Here is a 24,802-nt window from a genome sequence, read left to right as displayed (position 1 = left end):
TCCATGGTGCTGAAATCACTCGCCTGGGGATCTAACTCTTTCCCGTTGCCTGCAATGGAAACTTCACAGATGTCAGATATTCAAAGCACACGTTGTGGAGTGATGCATACAATATCTATGTAACTTTACAAACAAACATTAAGACAGAAATACTTATAATTATCCTCTCTATTGATGCTGCACAGATCATTGTATTCCCCTTTAGGAATAGGCTCAATGAAGCCCCCATGGAATAAACATATAACATTTAATTTGGTACTCTAAAGTTACTGTGAGATAATGATCAATAAGAACTGAAAGATAATACAAAATAAACAATAATAATATTAAAATCCCTGATATTTGCGTCATTTCCGCTTTAAGTTCCTACATATTTCATATATAATTGTAATTCTGGAGATTTTCCGCCGCCACTTGTTCTAGGCCACTCAAATTGCCTGTGTATGCGTGATTAGAGATGCGGTTGCGTCACCGGCAAGGCAGCCGGGACAGATGACTGGCGCAGATGTAGAGTCAAGAAACCCAGAATAAAACCGGACACTGGGCTACAAGATCGTCAAAATAAAAGCAAACCCGAGTCCTATTGGACCAATTTCACTCTGGCTGATTTCATGAACTGGCCATCCTCTCTGCATGAAGGCCTTGTGGTGATGTACACAAGCTTACCAAGTGAGGTACAGGGGTGCATTACTTTGATTGATTAGACACTGGGGACTGGAGAATTAGTAGACCCGATTCAGTCTTTTATATATATCTGAAATTCATCTATTTGGAATTTAGCGCTGGCCTTATAACATACTAGAGTAACACTAAATGTCAGGTGATTCTTAGCTAGAAAGTTTCAAGGAGCTGCAAATATCACATTTAAGGGGAATTTACATTATTTGTGGTCGTATCAGAATCAGTGGGTTGGACCATTTAAACCGACTAAAATAATGTGGTCAAAAGGGAGTTTCATGATGACCGAACATTAAGATGTTCTTGTGATAAAATAGATACTCCTTGGAGTCATTATAAATGATTATTTAATATTTTTGTGAATCTTGATATATCCGGATGATACCAATGTTTTTTTCTGATAAAAGTGAAACAAGGTGTGGCACTCCGAATAGACACTTCCCTAATGATTTTTACCCCATTTAATATTGCAAAAAAAAAGATTTTATTGTGAAAGTCCTGGCAGGAAGTCTCCGTGCTAATTGTATAGAGCTTGTTGCTCTTGCTCCTGGCTCAGATACCGATCAGCAGTTGGCTTTGGCAGGACACCCGAGTCCGAGCGCTCCTCGGGAGGGGATGTTCCGTGTCGCGCTGACGCCTCGGAAGGTGTTGCTGCCGCCAGCCTTTACATATTTGAGGGAAAAGATGTCTTAGGAAATCACTTCATGTTCAGTGACAGCTGCGAGTTTAAGAAGTGGACCTGTTCTCTCGCGGGACGACGCCGGTCGGAGCGGGACATGCTCTTACCTGAACTCCAGCGCCTGGACTGACGGGAGCCCCGCGTACCTGAGGCGAAAGAGCAGGATGAGACCAGGCGAGGAGGAGAAGGACTCGGACATCACGTTACCGTTTGTGCCGACGGCGTGATCTGCAGTTTTTCCCACCATGGAGGAGAAGTTCAATAGACTCATCTTCGTCCCCATCGCGGCGGTGCTCTTCTTAATGATCGGCTATCAGTACGTGTGCCCGGCGGACAGCAACACCTGCTACTTCAGGAGCGACGAGAAGGGGCTCTTCCAGCGCTACTCGTCGGGGTTTGAGTTAGTTTACACGGAGCCGGAGGCGGACGAGGACCTTCCCTCCAAGATCACGTCCAGATTTAACTTCACGGAGCGGGACCTGGACAGGCACGTCGACTTCAATATCAGAGGAGATGATGTGATGGTGTTCCTCCACATTCAGAAGACCGGCGGGACGACGTTTGGGCGGCACCTGGTCAAAAATATTCAGCTGGAGCAGCCCTGCGACTGTTCGCCCGGCCAGAGGAAATGCACCTGCCACCGGCCAGGGAGAGCCGAGTCGTGGCTCTTCTCCCGGTTCTCCACTGGCTGGAGCTGCGGTTTGCATGCGGACTGGACCGAGCTCACCAGCTGTGTGCCCGTGGTGATGAACAAGAGGGACAAGAAGAGCGCCGAGAAGAGCAAGAGGTGAGTGTGACCTGCAGGACCGGTGAAGTCAATAGGTTCATTTATAACCCTCAATCTAGTACATGAATAAAATACTCAGTTGTAACTTTGTAACACACTTGTTCATTTGCTCATCTCATGAGGGTCTTAACTCATTCATTCATTCATTCAGCCATTCATCCATGTACTCATTGTTATGCACTTGGTTGCTTAAATCACTTGCCTTACATACAAAGTAGTCATTCATTTGCTCACTCGCTCACTCACTCACTCACTCACTCACTCACTCACTCACTCACTCACTCACTCACTCACTCAGTCACTCACTTACTCACTCACTCTTGCAAGCTTTTTTATTTTTATTCATTGATTCACTGGTTTACTCAAGGACTCATTTTCTTAAAATGTATTCACCCATTCATTAAGTTGGTGATTCACTCATTCATTCACCCATTGGGCCAATAATGACCCACACCTACATTTTTTATTTCACTGATTCAGTCACTCACAAATTCATATACTGATCTCACTCACTTACTCACTCACTCACTCACTCACTCACTCACTCACTTTTTATGCATGTTGGTGAATTAAAGAACAAGCTTTAAGTGAATAAATGACTGAGTGAACAAGGAAGGGACTGAGTCAGCACTCACTCACTCACTCACTCACTCACTCACTCACTCACTCATTTCATTGTTTGTTGGTAAATTAAAGAACAAGCTTTAAGTGAATAAATGACTGAGTGAACAAGGAAGGGACTGAGTCAGCACTCACTCACTCACTCACTCACTCACTCATTTCATTATGTTTGTTGGTAAATTAAAGAACAAGCTTTAAGTGAATAAATGACTGAGTGAACAAGGAAGGGACTGAGGCAGCACTCACTCACTCACTCACTCACTCACTCACTCACTCACTCACTCACTCACTCATTTCATTGTTTGTTGGTAAATTAAAGAACAAGCTTTAAGTGAATAAATGACTGAGTGAACAAGGAAGGGACTGAGTCAGCACTCACTCACTCACTCACTCACTCACTCACTCTTTTTGTATGTTGGTAAATTACAGAAAATGAGCTTAAAGTGAATAAATGACTGAGTGAACCAGGAAGTGACTCAGTCAGCACTCACTCACTCACTGAACAAGGAAATGAGCAGCAAAAAAGCGAAATAAATCAAAGCATGAACAACTACGTGACGAAGTCAGCATGGAGGAGGTAAATTAGAAACTCATTCATTCATTCATTCATTCATTCACTCACTCCTTCTTTAATTAACTGCTTCACTACTTTGCTCATAGACTCATTTACCTAACAGTCATCAGTCATCATCAAATTGCTCATTCACTCATTCACTCATATTCTAATTCATTCTGTCACCTGCCCTCTCAGTCTGATATAGATTGAGTAAGGAAGTGAATGAATGAATTAATGAATGGATGACAAACTAATGAGGAGGACAATGTATATGCTGATTAATAATGAAGCTACCTCATTAATTGATTTGCTGATTGACAGAAAATGAATGGATGATAATTTAGATAATGAATTGTAAAAAAAAAAAAAAAAAAAAAATATGCATTTAAATTTTTTGTCATTATAAATTGAACACATGTTGGCTTGACAAAACAAGCAATTTGAAAACACAACCTTGGGCGTTTTTCACAGTTTTCTGACATGTCGTGGAATAAGCGTTTACTCAGTCAGACAGCTATGAACATAACCGCTATTAGCATCTTTATAATAGATGTTTTATGAACCTGCAAGAGTATCTTCTGAGAGCATTGCTAAGTCAAAGGTTACTGTGGTTTTTTTTTTGACATTGCAGGTTATGGAACCATTTTTCCTTGGCTTTCAGTTTCTTCCAAATGTGTGTTCTTACTGGCATGCAATGTAGGGTGCAGAGCTGCTGCAGCTGTAGTGTTAACATGCACACCACATGGCATGTCAACACCAACAGCAGAAGCAGCGTTTCCTCATCTGAAGGTCTGTTTCAGTTTCCTGTAATTACAGAACCAGTACAGCTAAGCTTAAGGGAGTAAATCACTTAAGAAGGGCAGGGTCCTTGGAGGTGTGCCGCCTGCGTGTTGAAGCCAATTTGCCTTGCAGTTGGTTCAGAGAGCAAATCTCCATATGTTACTGAGAGCGTTAAAGGGGGTCGACAAGGGCCGGGAGTGGCTTCAGGAATCCTTCCAAACCATTAACTGTCCTCAGTGGCAGCCATCAGACTTAATTTAACACTTTGAACTAGTTTTGAAGAGGCGCCTTAGAGCCATATCAGCACTATGAGTGAATCCACAACACTCAAGTCAACACTTGTCAACTCAATGTAATAGTTAGTGAAAAATCAGCTCTCATTAACGTTTGCACTTTGCTGTGTTCATGGCTAATTACTGACATGAGATGGCTTGATTTTTAAACAAGGGGCCGAGTCTGGGCTGTGCAGCGATTTCAGTGCTATTAAGGGTTTTGTATTAATTATTTTGACAAGGGAAGTGTTGATTGGAGAGTCATGTTTCCACTCACAGAGCTAATGTGTGCTGAATAAACTCTTGTAGGTGTCGACTGAGAGGCTTTTTCTGTGGCTTACCACAGCACCAGAGAAGTCTGATATAACATGATACTGCACCGATGAGCTATTTCCAAAAGTACTCAGTGGGAATGTGATGCTTCATTGAAATGCTCTTTCTAACTGGCCCTTCCACAGAGAGGTCAGAGGTCGTCGCTGCTCCTGAGCAGCTTTTAGGGATTCAGAGTCTTGGTCAGTGACAAATCTGTGTCTGCTCTGTTTGACGGCACTGATTCTGATGTTGCAAATGCAAATCTTTGGAATATGAAGATAATATTTAGTCTTTGATGATCTTGAGAAGTCCTGCGTGCGCAGTTGTCACATATGACCAGATGCAGGGTGCACATACAGTATATATTTTAGTATCAAATTTGCATCAAATGCCCAGTTGTGACGCACAACTCTACCTGTGAATTTGTCAGACGCGTTGTGAGTCATAACTCATTCAACGGCCACAAATCTGTCACACGAACTTCTCATTTCCTGAGGATAAGGCCTGGGTGATTTTCTGTCCACACACTTTAAAAGGAAAAATATCGGGGGACAGTCACACTGCAGCGATCGTCCTTGAAATAGACAAACAATTAAGTGAAGCCTTCCTGTCATTTTCGATTAAAGCCGCCGGGTAAAGACCAACACAGAGCTTAGTCTGCACTTGATGTTGCGTTGCCACAAGGTTTCATGTTGCAGTTTTATCAGACCAGAAAGGCTCTTGTCCTGTCACTTCGGGCGATGTAGACACTCTATGATGGACTGTGATGGCAGCGGAGGGAAGAGAGCTGAGTTTGTGCATGTGTGTGTTACTAAGTCATGTTACTGCTCAGCTTAATACAATATTTAATGCCACTCAGTTCTATCCTTTAAGATCACTCTGCTTTGGTAGATTTGCTTGTATTTCAGCCCTGATCCCACTGTTCTCAAGAGAGGTTAAGAGAGGTTAAAAAGTATTAGTTTTTCCAATATATATTTATATATAATCCCTATTACCTGAAGTTGAGACATAATCTTTGAGTTTTTCATAAATCTGTGTCCATTTCATGTATTTCACAAAGCACTCATAACATTTGTTCCTCCTTTGACTGCCTGAGACAATCCAACTTAGTAATAGCATGTTGATATTAAAGGATGACTCGTCTTATACAAGTCACGTATAGCAATAGGAGTGCAGACAGCCAGGGATAAAACATCATGGGAATGGAGGACGCCCACACTTACCTTGAGGCTGCATCCGGCAGGGTGTGATGTAGATTGCAGAGAGTCTTATCTCAGCCCTCACACCCTACACTGGTTTATTTCACTCTTGAGCACAATATATAACATATGGCATTCCTACAAACAACTCTCAGAGTACATGTACTCAAATACTTTACTTTCCTTCTACTTCACTACATTTCAGAGGGGAATATCTGCACTACATTTATCTACCAACCAGCCAATCCAACTTGCTTGTGCCCTCTCTCAAAAAAAAAAAAACAAAACAAAAAAAGAAGTAGCAGCCGCTGCTCAGATAGGTTTCCTGTATTAATTTGATGAAGGTTACAGTGTCTTCACCACTCCACACAGATCTGACGACAATCCGCCGCCATTTTTCCTCTCTACACTGAAACCTGGATGATGTTTAAGTCACGTGCTTCTTTTAGATTACAGTTAACGAGCTCCGTTTTTTTCATTGCATACAAACTTTTTGGAAACAGTTCACCTTTTTTTTCATTGAGTGTTTTTTATGTGCAAATTGAAAATGCAAATGAGATAACATGATGTTATATTGGTAAAATCATCATATTTTTGACTCCAGAATTGAAATGTATTCAAAGGGATTATCAGGGACAGAATTAATAGTGGAGGCTGACAGTTTCTGTGTTTTGGGGTTTGGGTTTTTTTTCTTCTTCCTATTGGCAGGAGATTGGTAAATAAGTAATGAAATTATTTGGATTAGATTTTGATTGCTCTGTTGTCACATTACTGCTGGGCTAAATCCCAGCCAAACTCATGGCTCAGGATGAATGCCTCTTTGAAACCCTCTTGGCTGCTGGTGAGGAAGCAATCACACATAAATGGCTCCAGCCAAACCGTCCAACAAAGGACGACGGGACTGTAATTGTCAACTAAATAAACTGCATGGAGAAAATGACCTTCATTTAAACACTAAGATATGATCAGTGTGTAAAATGCAGGGGAGAAAGTGACTATATACAGTTTATAAGATGTAACCTATTACGTCATTGATACATCCTGTTCTGAGCAAGTATAATGTTCACAAGTCAACCCCTTACTTTTGTCTGAACGTGTCAATAAAAATAAAGTTGAAAAAAAAATGTGAGCAGTTCCACAGATAATGTCATTTAATAACTTTAGATCAGTGAGATTATAAATCCAAGTATTTTTCCTAGAGGTATCTCTGGAGGGGGCCCTGACCCCTGGTTGGGAACCGCTGAACTAAGCTACCTACCTTTAAATAGAGGTAGCATTGCAGCATTAGCATTAACAATTTAATAATGCAATATGTAATTATAATGTGTCACAGCGGCTGTTTACTGACCTCCTCCCCTCTCTGTAGCTGCCTCCCCTGCTGCCTTGTTCCCCTGCTCTCTGTCCCCTGATGAAATATAAGGGAGGGGGTCTCAAGGGGAGGTGAAGGGTTACTAAAACGTCTACAATCTACATCATTCTTTTGTAAAACCTTCAGTCCTCCTTCATGATCGCTGGATCAGTAACAGGTGATGACTTTTACCTGGGTTCGTCATTTTACTGATTCCTCATGAAAAGATCGGTGTTTTTCTCATTACCTAACTGTTGTCCTGCTGTTTTTTTTTTTTTTTTCTAAATACAGAAGCACCATCTGTCCGCTTTTGAGCAATTCATAGTCACCTTGAAATCACCTCTCTCCTACACACCTTACCAGCGTAAAAAATAATAACACCAGCAGATACATAAAGTAGAGCATGATACTACAGAAGCTTTGCTTTAGCTGCAGTGCAAGAATGGACATTTTTCATGTTCATAATGACAAGTTTTACTATACATTACCTTTGTTGTGATTGTGGGTTTGACATATGAAGAGTTTCTGCATGCACGTAAATATATGCACAGAAATAAAAAAAAAAAAAAAAAATACAAGAAAATGAGAGAATGATCAGTAATTAGCTCCTTGGTTACCTGACGAGTTGGCATAGCAACCAGTTCTAGTTTTATTAAAGCTCAGCTGTAGTGATGCTTTATGAGAATTAGTGGCGTGGCTTCGACACATCTCCAGTGAACTGGGGGAAATAGATTTGATGACAACACAACACATTTATAAGGAGGCTTTTAAAATTCACCTTCTGTAGGTTTTTTCTGTTCGCTCCCTCCTTTATCCATTCACTCCTGACTTAACATAAGTAGCATATGCTGCATTAACCTGCATTTAGCCACCCGCCCTCCATATGCCTGGCAATATCCCCACTAACACGCAAACTTCTCTGAGTGATCCGTGGCTGGTTCAAGCAGTTTTTGATAGGCAAGCCATTGGTCAGAGGCTCCTGCAGGGCTTTGCTCGCAGCGTGGGGCTACAGCATTCATGTCACAGCAGGCTACAAAATTGCTGTAAGGCCAGACGTCAAACTTGCTTCAATTGCCAGGCTGCCCTGTTCGTCCTTGGCAGCCGGCCTCACACTGAGCAGTCAGAGAGTGTAACCTTGTTACTGACCTCATTATTTCAGATTAGAGCAAAGAATGCAGGCCGGCCGAATAAGGGTTCAGCCTGAGACTAATTATCCCAGTTCATTCTGGACACAGTTAAGGTGGTTTTAGCTATTAATTTGGCAATGGTGCCCTATTACTGATGATGGAGATGGCATAGTGTGCTTGAAAATATGCAATAATATGCAGGAAGTTCATACAGTAATAGTTGTAAAACAGGCATGAAATAATGGTGAAAAAGCTAAATTTACCAAAATACAGTTTTCTAGATACATGATTATCTACTTCTTCTTGCTAAACCATGTTTCACAGAAGTATGTCGAAGACTATATGGAGAAAAAAAAATCATCGGGTTGCAAGTTTTTGACATTAATCTGCCTTTGCAGCTACAGTGAGTCAGTTTAAATCCTCAGCTAAAGAGAGCTATATGCAGAGATTTCAGAGAGGAACGTACATTATTGAGAAAATGTGTTCAGTCTGAAGCGGAGAGCATTTCTTAATGCTTTAGGTGTGATGCTGCCCGTTTACTTTCACCATTTCCTTCGACTGTAATGTCAGTCTCTGAGCTTATACATCAAGTTATTTCAAGCTGCTGACAGCCACATTGTTAAAACTCAATGTGACGAGAACGCTGATTGTCAAGAAGTGTGACCTTCAGTGGCCAGAAATCAAAGAAACTGCTCCCTGTGGATCCTTAAAATGAGACTGTAAGGGAAGAAATAACACATTCTTACTCTTAGAAATGAAAAGTCGTTCCATAAAACACAGCCTTGCTCCATTCAGTGCTCAGGAGTTTTGCAGGTACAGTATCTTTGTGAAATGTTAGCAAAGTTTAGGTTACATAAACTCACTTTAAGGAAACTATAACAACAAAAAAGGGATACTTGACTCTTATGAGACAGTTTGACTCGAGTTCTGATTCGTCACGTATTGTGGGTGGAAAAGTATATGTACACTTCCTGACACCAGACTTTTATTTTTAGCAAAAGGTGATCGTATGGGTCTTTTGGGAGATCCCATCCTGCAGCCTGCTGTTGTGATGTAGGCTGATGAAACTTTTTTGTCAGCTTTTACTATCCTTACTCGCTGGGTTACCTCTGTGGAGGAGGGATGTCAGGCGTCCTCATTCGGGGCATGTGCTACAGTATGTCTCTTCACACTCATGACATAACTTATATTTGCCTGCCTGTTGATGACGTCTGGCAGAATTAAAAATATCACCTCTTGCGTGACTCGGCGTATGATGATTTATGCCACAGACTGCTGTGCCAGTATTGTGTCACCATGTCACCAAGGCATGTGATCAACATGCCTTAGAGCAGATTGATGATAATATTAGCAATTAGGCCCAACAGAGAGCTGAATGACCTCTGAACTCCATGCAGATAGAGGTAAACAAGGAGGGAATTTGGGCTTCATAAAATATTGATGTTGTCACCAAAGTATTATATTGACCTTCTAAAATTAGTATTGTTTTAGCTATTTTTTGTAGCTTTAGTTTTACATTCTCTAGAAACTAAAATCTTTAAACCTGTAAATGTCTTTTGATCCCTAAATTCATAGTTATTATTTTGAAATACACTTATTCATTTTCTTGTCAAGAGCTAGATGAGAAAATTGATACCGCACTCATGTCTGTATGCTAAATGTTTAAGCCAGTTACCTTAGCTTACGATAAAAAAGCCTGGAAGCAGGGGGGAATAACTAGCTTGGCTCCTTCCAAAATTTAAAAAAGTAGTCCACTAAAGTTCACTATCACTCAACTGTTCAGTCCAAGAAGTGTATAAATTGTGGTTTTAAAAGGTTCAACTATTCTTAAATCCGTTTTTGTCATTTGGTGTCAAGTGTAGTTGTTTTTATGATAATTACTTTTATTTTTGTTTTTTGTTCTTTTTTATCTCCATAGTTAAGCCAGCTGTCTAACTCCAAAAAGAAATCCAACACATGCTTTCACAACAATGTTCACACTGCACTACATTTACACATATCTTTTAGTAGCTGGGGTGGCAGCTGAGCCATTATGATGAATTTCAGTTTTAAGGACCCCTTTCATTAGTACAGCATGGTTGTTTATGCCATATTCAAGCCATACCACTTGGAAATCTGCATTAAAATTTAAAGCATATACAAACAACAGCACAAACATGGCTATGCATGCCCTTGCATGAGTGTGAATACGATAATGAACTGATAATTATTTTGAGAATTTCAGTGCCTTGTTCTGCCAGCGCTGGTGGATTTTGCTGTTATTTTTACTGTTTGTGTTAACACACATACAGTTGGTGAGATCTTGTGGAACAGAAGACTCTCAGATATCCTATTAGAAATGACAACAAGGAGGTTGATGTAAACACACGGTGCAGACATTTATGAAGACATTTAGTTAAAATATCAAAGGCTAAAATCTCTAATTAGATTAAATTAGGCCAGTGGTCCTGTTTTAATTAAAATAAAAACAACTTGTTATCACTATTGCACATTTAGACAGCAGCTAATTGGACATTGGACACAGAATTACGGAAGTCGATTTATGCACCAAAAAATTAATTAATAAAAATCCAACAACAACAACAAAGTGTTTGTTCTCACAATTATGACATCATTTATGTTTATGTTTTTTGTTTTTTTTTAATTAAATTTACCTGATTTACCTTATTATTAAATTATTTAAATTTGTTTTTCAAAGAATCTAGTTCTACTTGTCCGATACAAATGTTAGTTATCACACACACAACTTTTTTTGCCGTCATTTTTGTCATTTCTTAAACTATGTCAATATATCCTAACTTACTTCTTTCATTATTATATTATTATATATTACGATATGATGTACCATTGCATAAATATGAGAAAGATTCTCAAGATTAATAACTTTCTTCTAATTATGACGTTCTAACTCAGAATTATTAGATACTTTCTTATAATTTACGAAAAAGAAGACACTGAAACATAATTTTACGTGGTGGAAATGGGTGTGAATATGTTTGGTTACATTGTGCATGTAGAAAGAACTTGATTTAATTCCCCATTTTATTCATAATTATGGCATTTTCTCATAATTATGACCGAAAAGACTTTGTGATTAATTTCTTGACCTTGATCCTATATTAAACCATACAATCATTACTTTGAATGGTTTTAATTATGAGATTCAAACTATACTAAATCATAATTACAAGATAAGATATATCAGAATTTTACGTTTACGTTTTTCATAATTATGGGCGTAAGAGAGCATATTTTAAATAACTGATAATTTTGAGGAAAACACTTAATAATTTGAGAGTTTTTTTAAGTGGCAGAAGTGAGCTTCCATAAAAAAACGCTTCCATTGTAGCTGTAGGAATAAAGGAAATCACTAAAATCTAGGAAAGAACATCTTCTTTAATCACCTTTTAGAGATGTGGTGAAGTGTATAGTTGAATTTAGGATCAACAGTGTTTTTTTTTTCTGTTAAATCAAACCCCTCAGTGCACTCCCTTCATGACAGAGAGCAACGCCTAGTATTCTTGTGAGAAATGTGAGATATTCAGAGGATCTTGGTAATCTCCACAGTCTTCGGGGATTAGGGGCAGTCGAAGACAGGTTTTATTACAAGGGAGGAGGAAGGGAGTGATTAATCCAGAAGTCCAGATTTATACAGAAACCTGTCGACTGGTTTGAAGACTCTTTTCTTACAAAACAGTGTCAATTTTGGAAAAAAGAGAAAAAAACATCACGGGGAGGAAGTCTCTGCTAGACAGATCATTATGTGCTATCCATCAAAATGCCTTATGGTTTCTATTTTGTGCAGTCAGAGTTTTTGTGGGATGGATGACAGTTTTTATTGAATGAAATGGTTCAATTGCATGAGAACGAGAGTAGATTCAGCAAAGTCCTTTTTTCTTACTTGATTTCTAGGTTGTTATTGACCAAGTTAATCTTAATTAAAATCTTTTTTATTGTCATTCCACAGAGTAGTAGAATAACTGTAGGACAGATGCAAGCTGTAAACCACTCAGGACTTTCAAAGACTCAATGTCAAAATGCTGCAAGGAAACATACAGGACGCTGTTCAAAGCAGCCTTCACATACGGCTAAAAAGTGGATTGCCTTTCATAAATTCCTGATTCGTTTGTGTGGGTAGATGTGACCTTTGCAGTGTGCAGTCTCCCATTTATCCCTTCCATATCTACATGGACCTAGAGGACTCGCTGACACCTCACAAAGCTGCAAAGATTAAGATGTCAAGCAAAGGTTAAGGCTAAGACACTAAAGCTACTAAAGCTGCACACGCCAGGTTGTTGTGTGCGTGGATGTCCTCAACACGGCTGGTTTGTGGGTGTGTTTAAAAACCAAATGAACTCTAGGAACTCTGGAGGGATGTAGCTGCAGTAACCGGGATGCAGCTAAAACTGAATAAACACAGATGGATGATTCAGTCTCCAGAGGAAGATTTTTTTTTATGCAAAGATGATACCTCGTTTTATTTTGAACCCTGAAATACTCCGCGTAATTTCAATTGTTTAAGTACACGTTCGCTCCTCCTGAGTTTTCGGTAAAACCACATCTTCACACCCTTTGCTTGCCTGGACATTTCTCATCTCTCTGGAAACGTTCTCAGTCCCCTCGTCTCCACACCAGCATCCCCGGGGCTTTTCCTTTATTGCCCAAAATAGCATCTTATATCTGCAACCAATGAAGATCACAGTGCAGTGCCAGTCTCCTTGCTCATCATTTCTCTCCTCACTCTCTCCCTCTTAATCTGTGCATCTGTGTGATTTGTCAAGGAGTGTTACCTGCCGATATTCCGCACAACTGGGCTATGTTTTAGAAGGGAGAGTGCACTATTGACAGATCATCTTGGGCTGAAAGAGACTGGATTGTTGGATTGTGTTGCAGTTTTTTTTTTTTTTTTTTTTTGTTTTTGTGTGTGCTTGATTGTTGGACAGTGAACCCGCTGTGCGCAGATGGGGACTGGGATCATTTCGCCTGTAATTGGCATACAAAGATTAAATTTGTACAAGAGAGAGCGACTCGGATGAGTGAAAATGGGTCCCGCTTGACCTCCTGGTCCAGAGACTGATGTGATGAGACTTCACTCTGTCTCTGTGCACTGAGCAGCTTCACTTGGTCATCATGAAAACAGATACAGACCTGCCACTGCTGGATCTCTACCCTCTGACATTCCTCTTTCATCCATGTAATTGTCAGGCTCACTGACTTTTTTGGGGGGGGATTTGTGCCCATTTGCTGTGTTTTATAGCTCTTCCCGCTTCCCACTGGTGAACCGAATCACCCGCAGTCAAGGTGGTTAAGTGGTTAAGCTGAAAATTCGGCCAAACGAATATATTATCAACTTCATTTCCACATATCCATCCTGGACTAAGGGCTGAATGTTCTCCCTGTTGAGAGGTTCATTCAACACTTCCCTTTTCGCTGCAAAAATGACCAGTTGAGCAGGAAATTTTATTGGATTTTAGTATATTTTGGTGTAAAATTCTTGTTTTCCTTCTGTTAAAGCCCCTAACTGGGTTCCCCCTCTTGTCACCCCATACACCAAATAAAATTTATCATTATTATCATCATTATTCATTTATAACCTGACCCACTTTTTTGTACATTCACCATTGCTGCCTAAACACCAACAACTAAATAGCAGCCTACAATTTTCCTTACTGACAAATCAAGACTGAATTTAACAGTATGAGTTGAATTAGCTCAGATTATTTACTGCTGCTGGGTCTTATCAGTTTATCACACATTAGCCCTTTTACCAGTAACAGGAAGTTAAGTCTTTAATGAGGTTAATCACACTCACTATGAGCTACCGCTACAGCCGCTACAGCATTTCATGACGTATTATGGTCTGTACTCAATGCAGCATGCAGCAATGCAGAGAAAGTGACGCTAAAAAAACATGCTGTAAGCGAGTATTTAGCTGGTTTCAGCAACCAAACCAAACACGCAAACCCATTGTTCAACAGTTTAAAGCAAGTTGGGAAGAACAGGTTCATCTATAAACCTAATAAAAACGACCACAGTTCGCAGCCATCAGTAAAGGATAATGTAACTTATATTCTTCAGAGTTGCAGCATGTGATGTGACTTTGCGGTGCATTCGCAGCATTGCCAAACACAACTGATAGTCTATTCAAAATACAGTTGTCCATAAACTAGCCCACCATTTGAGCGTAACATAACATTTTGAACATAACAGCAACGATGGGCAGAGCTTGCCCCTTTCAAGAAATGGTAAATTCACACAAATACTGTTTAATCAAACTCTTAAATACGAACAAAGGGAACATTTGCATCAGAAATGAGTGAAATTATCTCACATATACATAATCTTTTTTATGAAAAATGTATTAAATAAATGTTATGTCTTGGTGCTCTTGTTCCTCTAAGAGACAGTATTAATTCTCTTGATGTAAGAAATAAAGTGTGACTCACACCTCAAAACTTTGAGCAAAGCTGTCAGGGGCATTTAAAAGTGATTTTAGGGAGATAAAATTGAATTGATAAAGACAGTGACTAGAGAGTGAGATGACTGAGAGGGATTTTTTTCTTGTCAGACAGTAATCCCCTCTTGGAGGCAATCGTTAAGGGATCCCTTGTGGGCATAGAAACACCCTTAAAATGGATTTGTTCCAACTGTGCAAGTTATCAACACCCTGTCTTCAGTGTGAAATCGATGTGCAGTCCTGTGCTTGTTTTCAAAGTTGCTGCTTCTTGCAACTTAGCCAATAGAAAGTGATATTTCATTGATGCCGCTTATTGGAACAGTGTGAGATTGAGTCGGAGCAGTGAAAACATTCTTCAGAAATGCCTCAACTAAAAGCAACGTGATGTATTTTCAATTTTCAGAAAGATCAAATAAATAAGATTGTTGTCGATCCAGATGCTTTTTCTATGGGTTGCTTCTTCAGCGGCATAAATAGTTTCCATTAAGGCTTTTATCATGAGACTGACAGTGTCCTTGATGGCAGTGAGTGAATTAACAAGGCAGATATCGACCCTCTGCTGTTAGTTTCCTCTGTAGCTTTTTGATGGTGATTGAGAGAGTGAGAGAGAGACAATCAGGGACAGAGACAGACACAGGCTGATCAATAGTGTTTGCGGGTTTGCTGTGTGGAGAAAGGTGATGGGAGAAGGGCGTGAACGAGTTGTCGGATTGAGCGGGAGCGAAATGCGACAAGCTGATTTTACCTCTAGGAACAACCTTGCATGATCACACACACTTGCATAGCTGTGTGTTGACAGCCATTGTGCTATTATATGACAGAGGAGATTTAGCTTCTGTATATTCACTCAGAGCTGTCTGAGAACATTAGATTTTGGCTCGATCAATCAGGTATATGAGAACACTGAAAATGTTCCCACTTTGTCCCTTTCAGGCCTGAAAGACTTGAAAGCCATTGAGCACATTAGCAAAGAGCTTAGGCACCGGCATGGAATAAACCGGGGCGGATGACAGATGATGTTTTAGAGGGATGGATGGTGAAGAGGAGTTGTTTTAGCTCAGGAAAGCCTCATCAACTAACAAACCCTTTTAGGCAAAAGGCAAAGGATCTGAGCGCTGTTTCTTTTTCAGGGATTTCACAGGAAACTGCTGATCGGGTTTTTATGTTAACAATACATCAAATGACTAAATGTAACTCTTAAATTAGAGTTAATATTGGCCTTACATTCATCCGGTGGTGAGAAACATGACTTAAACGATTATGTTGCGTTATGTCTGCTCGATGTCTAAATAGGCAACTGCTTGCTAACATATTAGCCTTAAATAGGCGAATATATCAGTGTTGTGTTTCCAGTCTGCACCCAAATGGACAAAAAAAAAACTGAAAAAACCTATAGACAAATAGATTAAATGACGCCACCTACCTGTGGTGCTGTGGTTAGTTTCTAATGTATGAAATGCCACAAAATGCTCTATCAAAGTTGCACTTTGTGTTTCCTGCAAAAGAAATCCTCAGCGACTCATCCAACAAGTAATTATTCTTGACCTTCATAATCTGACCCTGCCCCTGTCCCTGACATGAGTAAGAGGAACGCTTTGACATTTGCTGCTCTTTGTCAATGAAAGCACAGACGCAGAAAGGTGGGGTTGCATGGACATTTATTGATCTGGCTGTCTCGCGGTTAGCTGTACGGACAGATGATAGGCGCAGGAGGAGGAAAAGAGTGAGCTGTTTTCCAGGAAGTACAACAAAGGCCGCTTTGTGAGGTGCTCGTGTGTGTCCATCCATCTCGTGCTGTCCGTTCAACCCGGCGAAGATGGCAGGGTAATTCACTTAGCTTCCACTGTGGATGGCCATTATCTCTGGGTGGTGTGCCTGTCGGCGGGCGTGCTCTGCCATGATATCATCATGGCACTCACTTAAGTATATATCACAGCTGATTGATATCTGCCATCTGGCAATAATTGCTAAATTGTGGACCTTTTAAGGCTGGTTTTGTCTGTTCACTCTTTCCTCAGTAACACAACTTCTCCCTCATTTAATCAAATTTCTCAGTTTAGCAGTGAACCTGAAACGATTACAGCTTTACTGATGCTCTCATTATAAAAGCTCCAGGTTTACAGGGTTGCTGATTTTCATATCTAATAACACAGCAGATTTGGAAATAGAGGACTAATGGGGATCAAAGCATTTTATCAAAATGTACTGTGTTTGTGTCACAAAATGGCAAAGCTGTTAACTATAAAATAATATAATCTATTCAAGTTTCAAACTGAATCTTAAATTATTCTTTTTTTTTTATAAGACAGGAGAAATTCTGCTGTGAGAGTGAGACATATCCTATGTTCTTTGTTTTCTGTATCACTTTATTTCAAGAAACGACTGTAGTCAACTCCTGTTGTGAGTGAAGCCTTTTTACGACAGCTTTTCCTTTTTTATTCCATCCTTTGTAAACATTCAGAAAGGTACGTTTTTGTTTTTGTTTTTCTTGCGCTATAAAGAGTCAAAAAGCAAAATTTGCAAAGGCTCAGTAAAAGAGGACTCAACAAACAGGGATTGTAGATGAAATTGTTATAGTGAAAGCATAATTTACTGAGTTTTAGAGCAGGCAGGCAGAACAGGCAAACAGGCAGGGAAAGGGTCATTTAAAAAAGGAGGCAGGAACAATAAGACAAAAAGACTGAAGTACCAGGGTAAAAAAAAAAATCTCATTTCCTAACCACTTTTTCTTGACCTCGATGGAAAACATTATGAGGTCATGAAAAGATATGAAGGAGAATTCATAAAGACTGAGAGAATATGACTGCTTACACTAGGCTTTTTTTTTTTTTCAAACCTACTGTATTTCGATGAAGATGAATACAGTGACAGACAGTGCAGGATGTCTACAATTCCAGTAAGGTTTCCTGTGCAAAACAGAACTACACCTCCTGAGAAAGGATGTTTTCAATGTATACATAAGGTACATTTGGTTACTCATGGGAGGTAACAACAAAATGGATATTGTTGAAAATAAAAACAAAACAAACAGGACTGAAATGTTGAAATAATGTCACATGGAAAGAATATACAAGTAGAAAAAGCTGATTAAATACAAATTTCTTAAAATAATAACTATATACAAATAAGGAATTTAGCAAGGGGGCAGAGTAAATTACATTCAGACATAAGTATATAACCCCTAACCCCTTATCCTTCAGCTGATGAGGAAATTTAAAGCAGATACAAGTTTCTGAAATGACAAGGGATATTAGGGACTATATGAAAATTATTAGGGGGGAGATGGTGGCATTGTAATTTTCATTTTTGCTGAAGTCAAAGTTTTTTTTTTCTTGTGGGAGCAGAGGAGAGTTTTTTGTCCTTTACTCATATTTATTGAAATTCAGCCTTGCATCATTCGTCTGGAGTTACTTTCTACAAAGACGGCACGCAGCATCAGATTTACAAGTTATCTATGGTGTAGAACCCTAATTACTTAATACACTGCCTCTCAGATGTTTCACTGTTGGCTGGGTATCGAACTTCAACACTTTTATGGACCAACCAAATTGGTTTGTTACTATCAAAGATGGAAAAATGCCTGGTCATTTGATACCTAAAAAGTTAATGAGTAAATCTCATCAGCATCTGTCAGTCTTTAAGCATGCAGCATGCTTGGACCAAGATCTAATAATGTGGGTGACTGGTTGTTTAATTACACCTTAATAACACATTTGGGTGCGTAATGAGACCATTATTAAAAATAAAACAAAAGTAAAACTTAAATTTGTCTCAAAAAAAGTATCATCAAGAATTGGTATTGAAGACAAGGTAAAATTTTTGAATGATACCCAGCCCTATGTGATTGTCCTTTTATTTTATTAGCTTAGTTTACTGATCAGTTAATATGGCATGCAATAGGTCAAACTTCCTGCTCCCTGCAGGACAGTAAGACAAACTACTTAAAATTCTGTTGTGCTCATTGGAAATTTTGAATTTTAACACGTTATTATATTGGTTTGAATATTTAATTTTCCCCTGTGTTTGAACAAAAGTTTGAAGTTTGAATAAAAAGTGACAGACCTAGTGGTTAGGACCTAGTGGAACAAAGTTAGGAATTGCTCATTTTAACTCTAATGTGCGTACTGGTGGGACACATTGTGAAAAATGTATATTTTATGAAGGTATTAAATGTTTAGTAATGGTTAAAGAAGTTGTACCAACTCATTGCAGTTGTATTATTAAAAAAATCTGGGGGGTGTTGCAGTAAAGAAAATATCACTAACACACTGAAGGGTCTGCAACATAAGGTTCACTGCCCTCCCCACACCAGTAATTCTTGTTCAGTCAGTGTAGCAGCACAGTAGAAATGGTAGAAAAAGGTTAATAATTAACAGTCATCCTTACCAGTACCAGGCTTTAATATCACTGTGGAGGCTTTTGAAGACTTTTCACCGCTCACCCCAAAGGCAAGCAAGTCCAGTTGCCCCCGTCTATCCGTTTGAAATACCACGACCTGGATGACTGAGAATCTTCGCAGACGTAACTGTGAAGGGTATTGATAAAAACAGTAGTTCAGTTTAAGTGTTTCACCTGGTGGAATGTGCAGGTGTGTGTCTTGGCACTGCTTTTGTCAACACCAATAGTCCAAACTCGCCCTCATCTAATCACACAGTCACGCACACACTAAGAAACCCACAAACCATAAGGGATCTGATTTTGGGAACGCGTCCAGCTCATCGCAGCAGCGTGGGCTCTTCTCGGCCAAATCCAGTCCACTGTGAGTTCCTCACAGGGAGAGAAAATCAAATAGAAAGCACTGCTGTACACCAGCAGGGTAACAGGTAGTTCAAGAAAGGAACATCAATAAGCTATATGACTGTATGGAAAAGGAACCGCATCATGTATTGAGAACTGAGCATTCCTGTAATGGGGTTGGAAAGAGAAGCGTTGCTGTAGAACGTCCTTGAATTGGAATTCTTTATTTAGTTGTTGACTGAAAGCTGTTGGAAAGTAAACTGCAGTCCTGGGGAATGAAAGAAAGAAAATGTAAAAACGTTCAGCCTTTTATTCAGTCTTGATACTGTGCTTCCGCCTGAAACCGTAAGGTCATGGCGATCTTTGCACACAAGATGAACGTTTTCAATTTCCCTTTTATCTATGTTGTTTTCCTTTTAAAAAACTTTTCAAAAATGGCTGAAAGTCTCCTGGTGCTGGCTCCCTCCGTCACCTCACTGCTATGCCGGTCATCACTGAACTCAATAGATAAGAGCAGAAAGCTGCGTTTGTTAGCTGAATGGTTTCTGTGTGGTTGGGTTACTTTTTTTTTTTTTTTTTTTTTGAAGAGCCATTTGTGGCAGATTAGAGTGATCCACAAACTTGAAAGGTGGTGGAGAAAAAAAACACATTACCAGAGGGAGACAGGAACAAATTGGTGCAGCAAGAACAAAAATAATTTCATATCTGCTGGATATTAAATGCTATACATGCTTGGTTTGCATCGCTTTGTCTGTCATTATATCCTAACACCCTCAGACAGACTCGATGATGTTTTTCATTTAAACCCTAATCACACTTTCGGTGCACTCTGTATACTTCCAGTGCTGTGATATTTTTTCTGGCTCATATTTCTTATTTAACTGCAGCAGGAGGTGAAAAAAAATTTTGATGTAGACTTTCATCCTCCTTCAATATGGCTCATGGTCTTTTCCCAGACAGTTTCTTCAACCTTTGTACCATTAACTGTGCTCCCAGGTACGATGTGGACTAAACACTGTATCCTGCGGTAATTCTGTTGAAGGAGGATGTTGTTAAAGAGCCCGCTGGGGCTATCTGATTGATATAAAACCCATATTATTTATGTAAAGGGAAGAAAGTAATGAACAGAGATGAAATGGAATATAATATAATCTACAACCAGATTAATAGACAGTGTTAGCTACTTAAGAGACCTATGCTGACATTAGATTAAAACAAGGACCAAGGCAAAGTGTGTCTGGGTGTGTGTGGGAACTCAGAGCAGCACATGATCTCAGAGGTCAAGTGGAAAAATGCAGTTTGAAGGAATAGTTTGACATTTTGCTTTCTTGTCCAGCATTAAATGAGAAGATAGACACCACTCTCATGTCTGTAAGATAATGCCAAACTTACAGCGAGCCGGCGGTTAGCTTAGCGTGACATTAAATAAACAAAGAATAAAAATGAAATGGAACTAGAATTACCTCCCCGCGGTTGTATGCCTCTGCAAAGTAGAAGGAAATGCAATCACAATCTCCCCTTCCCTAGTTACAGCACTGAATAATGGCCAGAAGTGTTTTTGCAGAACACTGATGGCACAGTGAAGTTGACCTTTGACCTTTTGGATATAAAATGTCATCAGATGATCATTTTTATCCTATTAGACATTTGTGTTAAATTGTGTCATAATTAGCCCATGTTTTGTAAGGTTGCAGTGACCTTGACCTTTGATCTTTGACCACCTAATTCTAATCACTTCATCCTTGAGTGAAAGCGAAAGTTTATGCAAAATTTGAAGAAATTCCCTCGAGGCCTTAATTAGAAATGACGTTTTGAAGGACAACCCAAAAACCCTGACTGTCACCGGCGGAGCCATAACATTTTTAATTTGTGTTTTTATCAGGGTTGAAACATGGGACTATTTCTTGGCTGGGCACAGTTTTCTCACAGTCTCATCTCCTGGATGAAGCGTATTTAATAATCATTTTATAATAAACGTTTCCCAAAATGTCAGACTATTCCTTTCAGTCACAGAAAGGCATTCTTGGCAAAACACATGAAGTCTTTGAGCTAACGTGCATGCAAACAACACTTGTTTTATGTGTCTCCTTATTTGTCTCTGCAGGAATTTCTATTACATCACCATGCTACGCGACCCTGTGTCACGCTACCTCAGTGAGTGGAAACACGTGCAGCGTGGGGCCACTTGGAAAACAGCCCTCCACATGTGTGACGGCCGCCCGCCCACTCAGGACGAGCTCCCCGCCTGCTACAGCGGTGAAGACTGGACAGGCGTGCCCCTGGCAGACTTCATGAACTGCCCCTCTAACCTCGCCAACAACCGTCAAGTCCGCATGCTGGCCGACCTCAGCCTGGTGGGCTGCTACAACATGTCCTCCATGAGCGCGCTGGAGCGAGGCCACGTGCTGCTCGCCAGCGCCAAGGCCAACCTGCGCAACATGGCTTTCTACGGCCTGACGGAGTTCCAGCGCAAGACGCAGTACCTGTTCGAGCGGACGTTCGGCCTGCGCTTCATTCGGGCCTTCACGCAGATCAACAGCACGCGCGCAGCCAGCGTGGGAATCAGCGAGAAGGTGCGGTGGCGCATCGAGGGGCTGAACGCCCTCGACATGGAGCTGTACGAGTACGCCAAGGAGCTGTTCCTCCGGCGCTACCAGTACAACCGCCAGCGGCAGCACCAGGAGGAGCGGCTGAGGAGGAGGCAGGAGAGGCAGCACAGGCAGCGGCTGCACAGGACCTATCTGGCTGAGCTGTGGAGACTAGGAGGAGGAGGCGGGGAGGAGGAGGAAGAGGAGGAGGAGGAGGCGAAGGTGCTTGAGGAGGCAGCCACCACAGAGGACTACAGCAGTCAGGTGGTGCGGTGGTGAGGTGAACTCGGGACCTAAAAACACCAATGCACTGACTGATCGCTGTTTGGCTCATTGTGCTTTACCCTCCTCTCTCCATCTCCCTCCGTCTGCTGTGAATCTGCCAAAACCTCCTGCCCTCATAGCCTCATATCGCTTTGATGGACTGCCGAATGGTGTCTTAATATTTATGATGGATGTATTTGTCATGGCAACATAAACATTTTGTATTTATGTTTTTTTTTTTTTCTTATGGAACTGCAGTTGTGAAATGTATTTATTTATTAGCAAGTGCTTTGAATGTTCTCAAAGCAGTGAAGATGTTTCCTAAATTTCGCTAAGAATTAGTTGAACTGAAAAAAAAAACAATAATGATAATGTGCCTCATGAAGAAGGCCAATTCTAGTTTATTTTCAAAATGGTGAGTGACTCGAAGGATCCTCTGTGTCATGTTTGTGATCTAGCGCCGTATTGATCAGTGAAATCTTGTAGTTACTCTGTGTTGTTTGGCTTCATAAGAATATCAAAGCACAAACTTGGCAATAGTCTGCAGTGTGTTTTTCTTTCTGACTGATTAAGCTGCGATATACAGAAACAATCAAGGAAATTTCTTGCAGGAAATGTGTCCAATAAAAATATGCAGCATCCAGTGATGTAAATTTGTCCCTGATGGACTGTCTGCGGTACGCATGTGTACACGCACGTGTCCCTGCTTTGCTCCTTTTTTCACAGCATGTTCTCACCATAAAAATCTGAAATCTTCACGCGGTGTGCCAACTTCTTCCACATCCACACACGCACAGAGACACTGATGAGGCGTTTCTCGAGAAGGAGGGGAGAGCTGCAGGCCTGAAAGACAGGCTGTCAGAGCCAGTTTCAGTGCTCTTACATCACAGAGAGAGAACATTGGTATTTCCACCATTAGGATATTGATCACAGGCTCTTGGCTCCCAAATTGATCATTTAAAGTTCAATTGACCGTGACTCTGGCACAGCAGAAAATAGAAAAAAAAAAAAACTCAGTGGCTTACTGAACGCTTTTTCCTCCATTATCTGACAAACACAGTGCTCTGCTTGGCTGACACAGTTACTGGGTTCCCACTTTTGTCTGGACTTTTCCAGGACATTTTCAGTGATGATCTAGCTCATATGACAGACAGGAATCACGCCATACAGCAATATGTTCCTATCTGTGGAAGTCTGATTTAAAATAAGTGCTGTCTATACCTGGCTATACTTATCTATGCTATCTATATCTATCTATAGCTATACTTAGGTATCACTTGCTCGACTATTTAATCAAATTTATCATTATTATCATAATTAATTTATAACCTGCCACTTTTTTCTGATGAATTATTAACCATTGGTGCCTGAACTCCAAAGACTAAATAGTAGCCTCTAGCAGCATTGGGTTTGGAGTGATGCCAACAAAGATGCTAGCAAAGTAAAACGTAACTTAAATTCTTCAGAGTTTCGACCACATAAGTTGTAAACCATCCAACCTGCAGCACGCGATGTGATGTGTGCTCACAGCATTGCCAAACAAAACTGATAGCAGCCTATTCAAAATACCGTCGTCCGTAAACTAGCCCACCATTTGAACTTCAACATGAGCCTGAACATAACTTAATGGGAGAAAACGGGAGAATTTTGAAATAATTTTTGAGCACAACACAATATTTTCCAGGACTGCAACACACACACGGAAAACTGCTTTCCGGGTTTTCCAGGACACGTGGCAACCCTGAGTCTGTTTTAACATATTTCCACACACAACAGGCCGTTGAGATGTTAGGGGCTGGAATCGTTGCTTAACATTAATATCCTTTCTCGCTCTGTAATAAGCACTTCCAGGCCGCTCCACGCAGGCGTTTTGTTCATGAGAAGGAGAATGAGCATGAGATCAGTCAGGAGGCAGAAAAGGAAATGGCTACGTCCACAGACTAAAATAGCCTTTCCATCCCAGCTGCAGTCCCTTTTCTACTTGCACAGCATGTAACTGAGAAAGATGAGAATTATATAAGCCCGTGATAATGATGCTGGATTTTACCTCTCTGAAAAGTGTCAGACACCTTAAATATTATACTACTTCCATCTTATATCATTACATTATGTTTCTTTTCCTATTTGACACAGCTTAATATTTGTTTTGAAATGTGCTCTCAGCCATAAAGCAGGAAGGGCAATGTGGCAGAACGACATCTGTTATCCAGGATGAGGCAGTTTGCAGCCAGTGATAGACAAATAATGTAAAAGCTTCCTTTATCTGGGGAGAATTTGTTCCAGGAGGTTTGTTTTTGATGAAGATAAATGGATGTTAAGTATTTCCATGTTGTCAAAGATTTCCTCTTCGTAGTGAAACATTTTCTTCATTCTTGTATTAATGCCATCTTCAAAGAC

At 40.3% G+C, this 24,802-nt stretch overlaps 1 protein-coding gene across 1 annotated transcript; it reads left to right on the top strand.

Annotated features, from left to right (window-relative positions):
- The first annotated feature begins 1,223 nt into the window (after nt 1-1,223).
- LOC139609504 (heparan-sulfate 6-O-sulfotransferase 3-B-like) lies at nt 1,224-23,161 on the top strand. The gene is made up of 2 exons (XM_071464198.1): nt 1,224-2,144; nt 21,658-23,161. The coding sequence occupies exons 1-2, from the start codon at nt 1,603-1,605 to the stop codon at nt 22,418-22,420; spliced, it is 1,305 nt and encodes a 434-aa protein (XP_071320299.1). The 5' UTR covers nt 1,224-1,602; the 3' UTR covers nt 22,421-23,161.
- Nucleotides 23,162-24,802: the final 1,641 nt, after the last annotated feature.

This window comes from Trachinotus anak, unplaced genomic scaffold (genome assembly GCF_046630095.1).
Source record: "Trachinotus anak isolate AG129_WGS33_773 ecotype Australia unplaced genomic scaffold, CSIRO_AGI_Tana_v1 ptg000026l, whole genome shotgun sequence".
Classification (NCBI taxonomy): Eukaryota; Metazoa; Chordata; class Actinopteri; order Carangiformes; family Carangidae; genus Trachinotus; species Trachinotus anak.
This window is presented reverse-complemented; position numbering and strand designations above follow the sequence as displayed.

Bases quoted from the DNA above. Each gene is read 5' to 3' on its own strand.
- LOC139609504 (XM_071464198.1), top strand. From the start codon at position 1,603: ATGGAGGAGAAGTTCAATAGACTCATCTTCGTCCCCATCGCGGCGGTG. The intron at 2,145-21,657 runs GTGAGTGTGACC...TTGTCTCTGCAG, and splicing joins AGCGCCGAGAAGAGCAAGAG to GAATTTCTATTACATCACCA.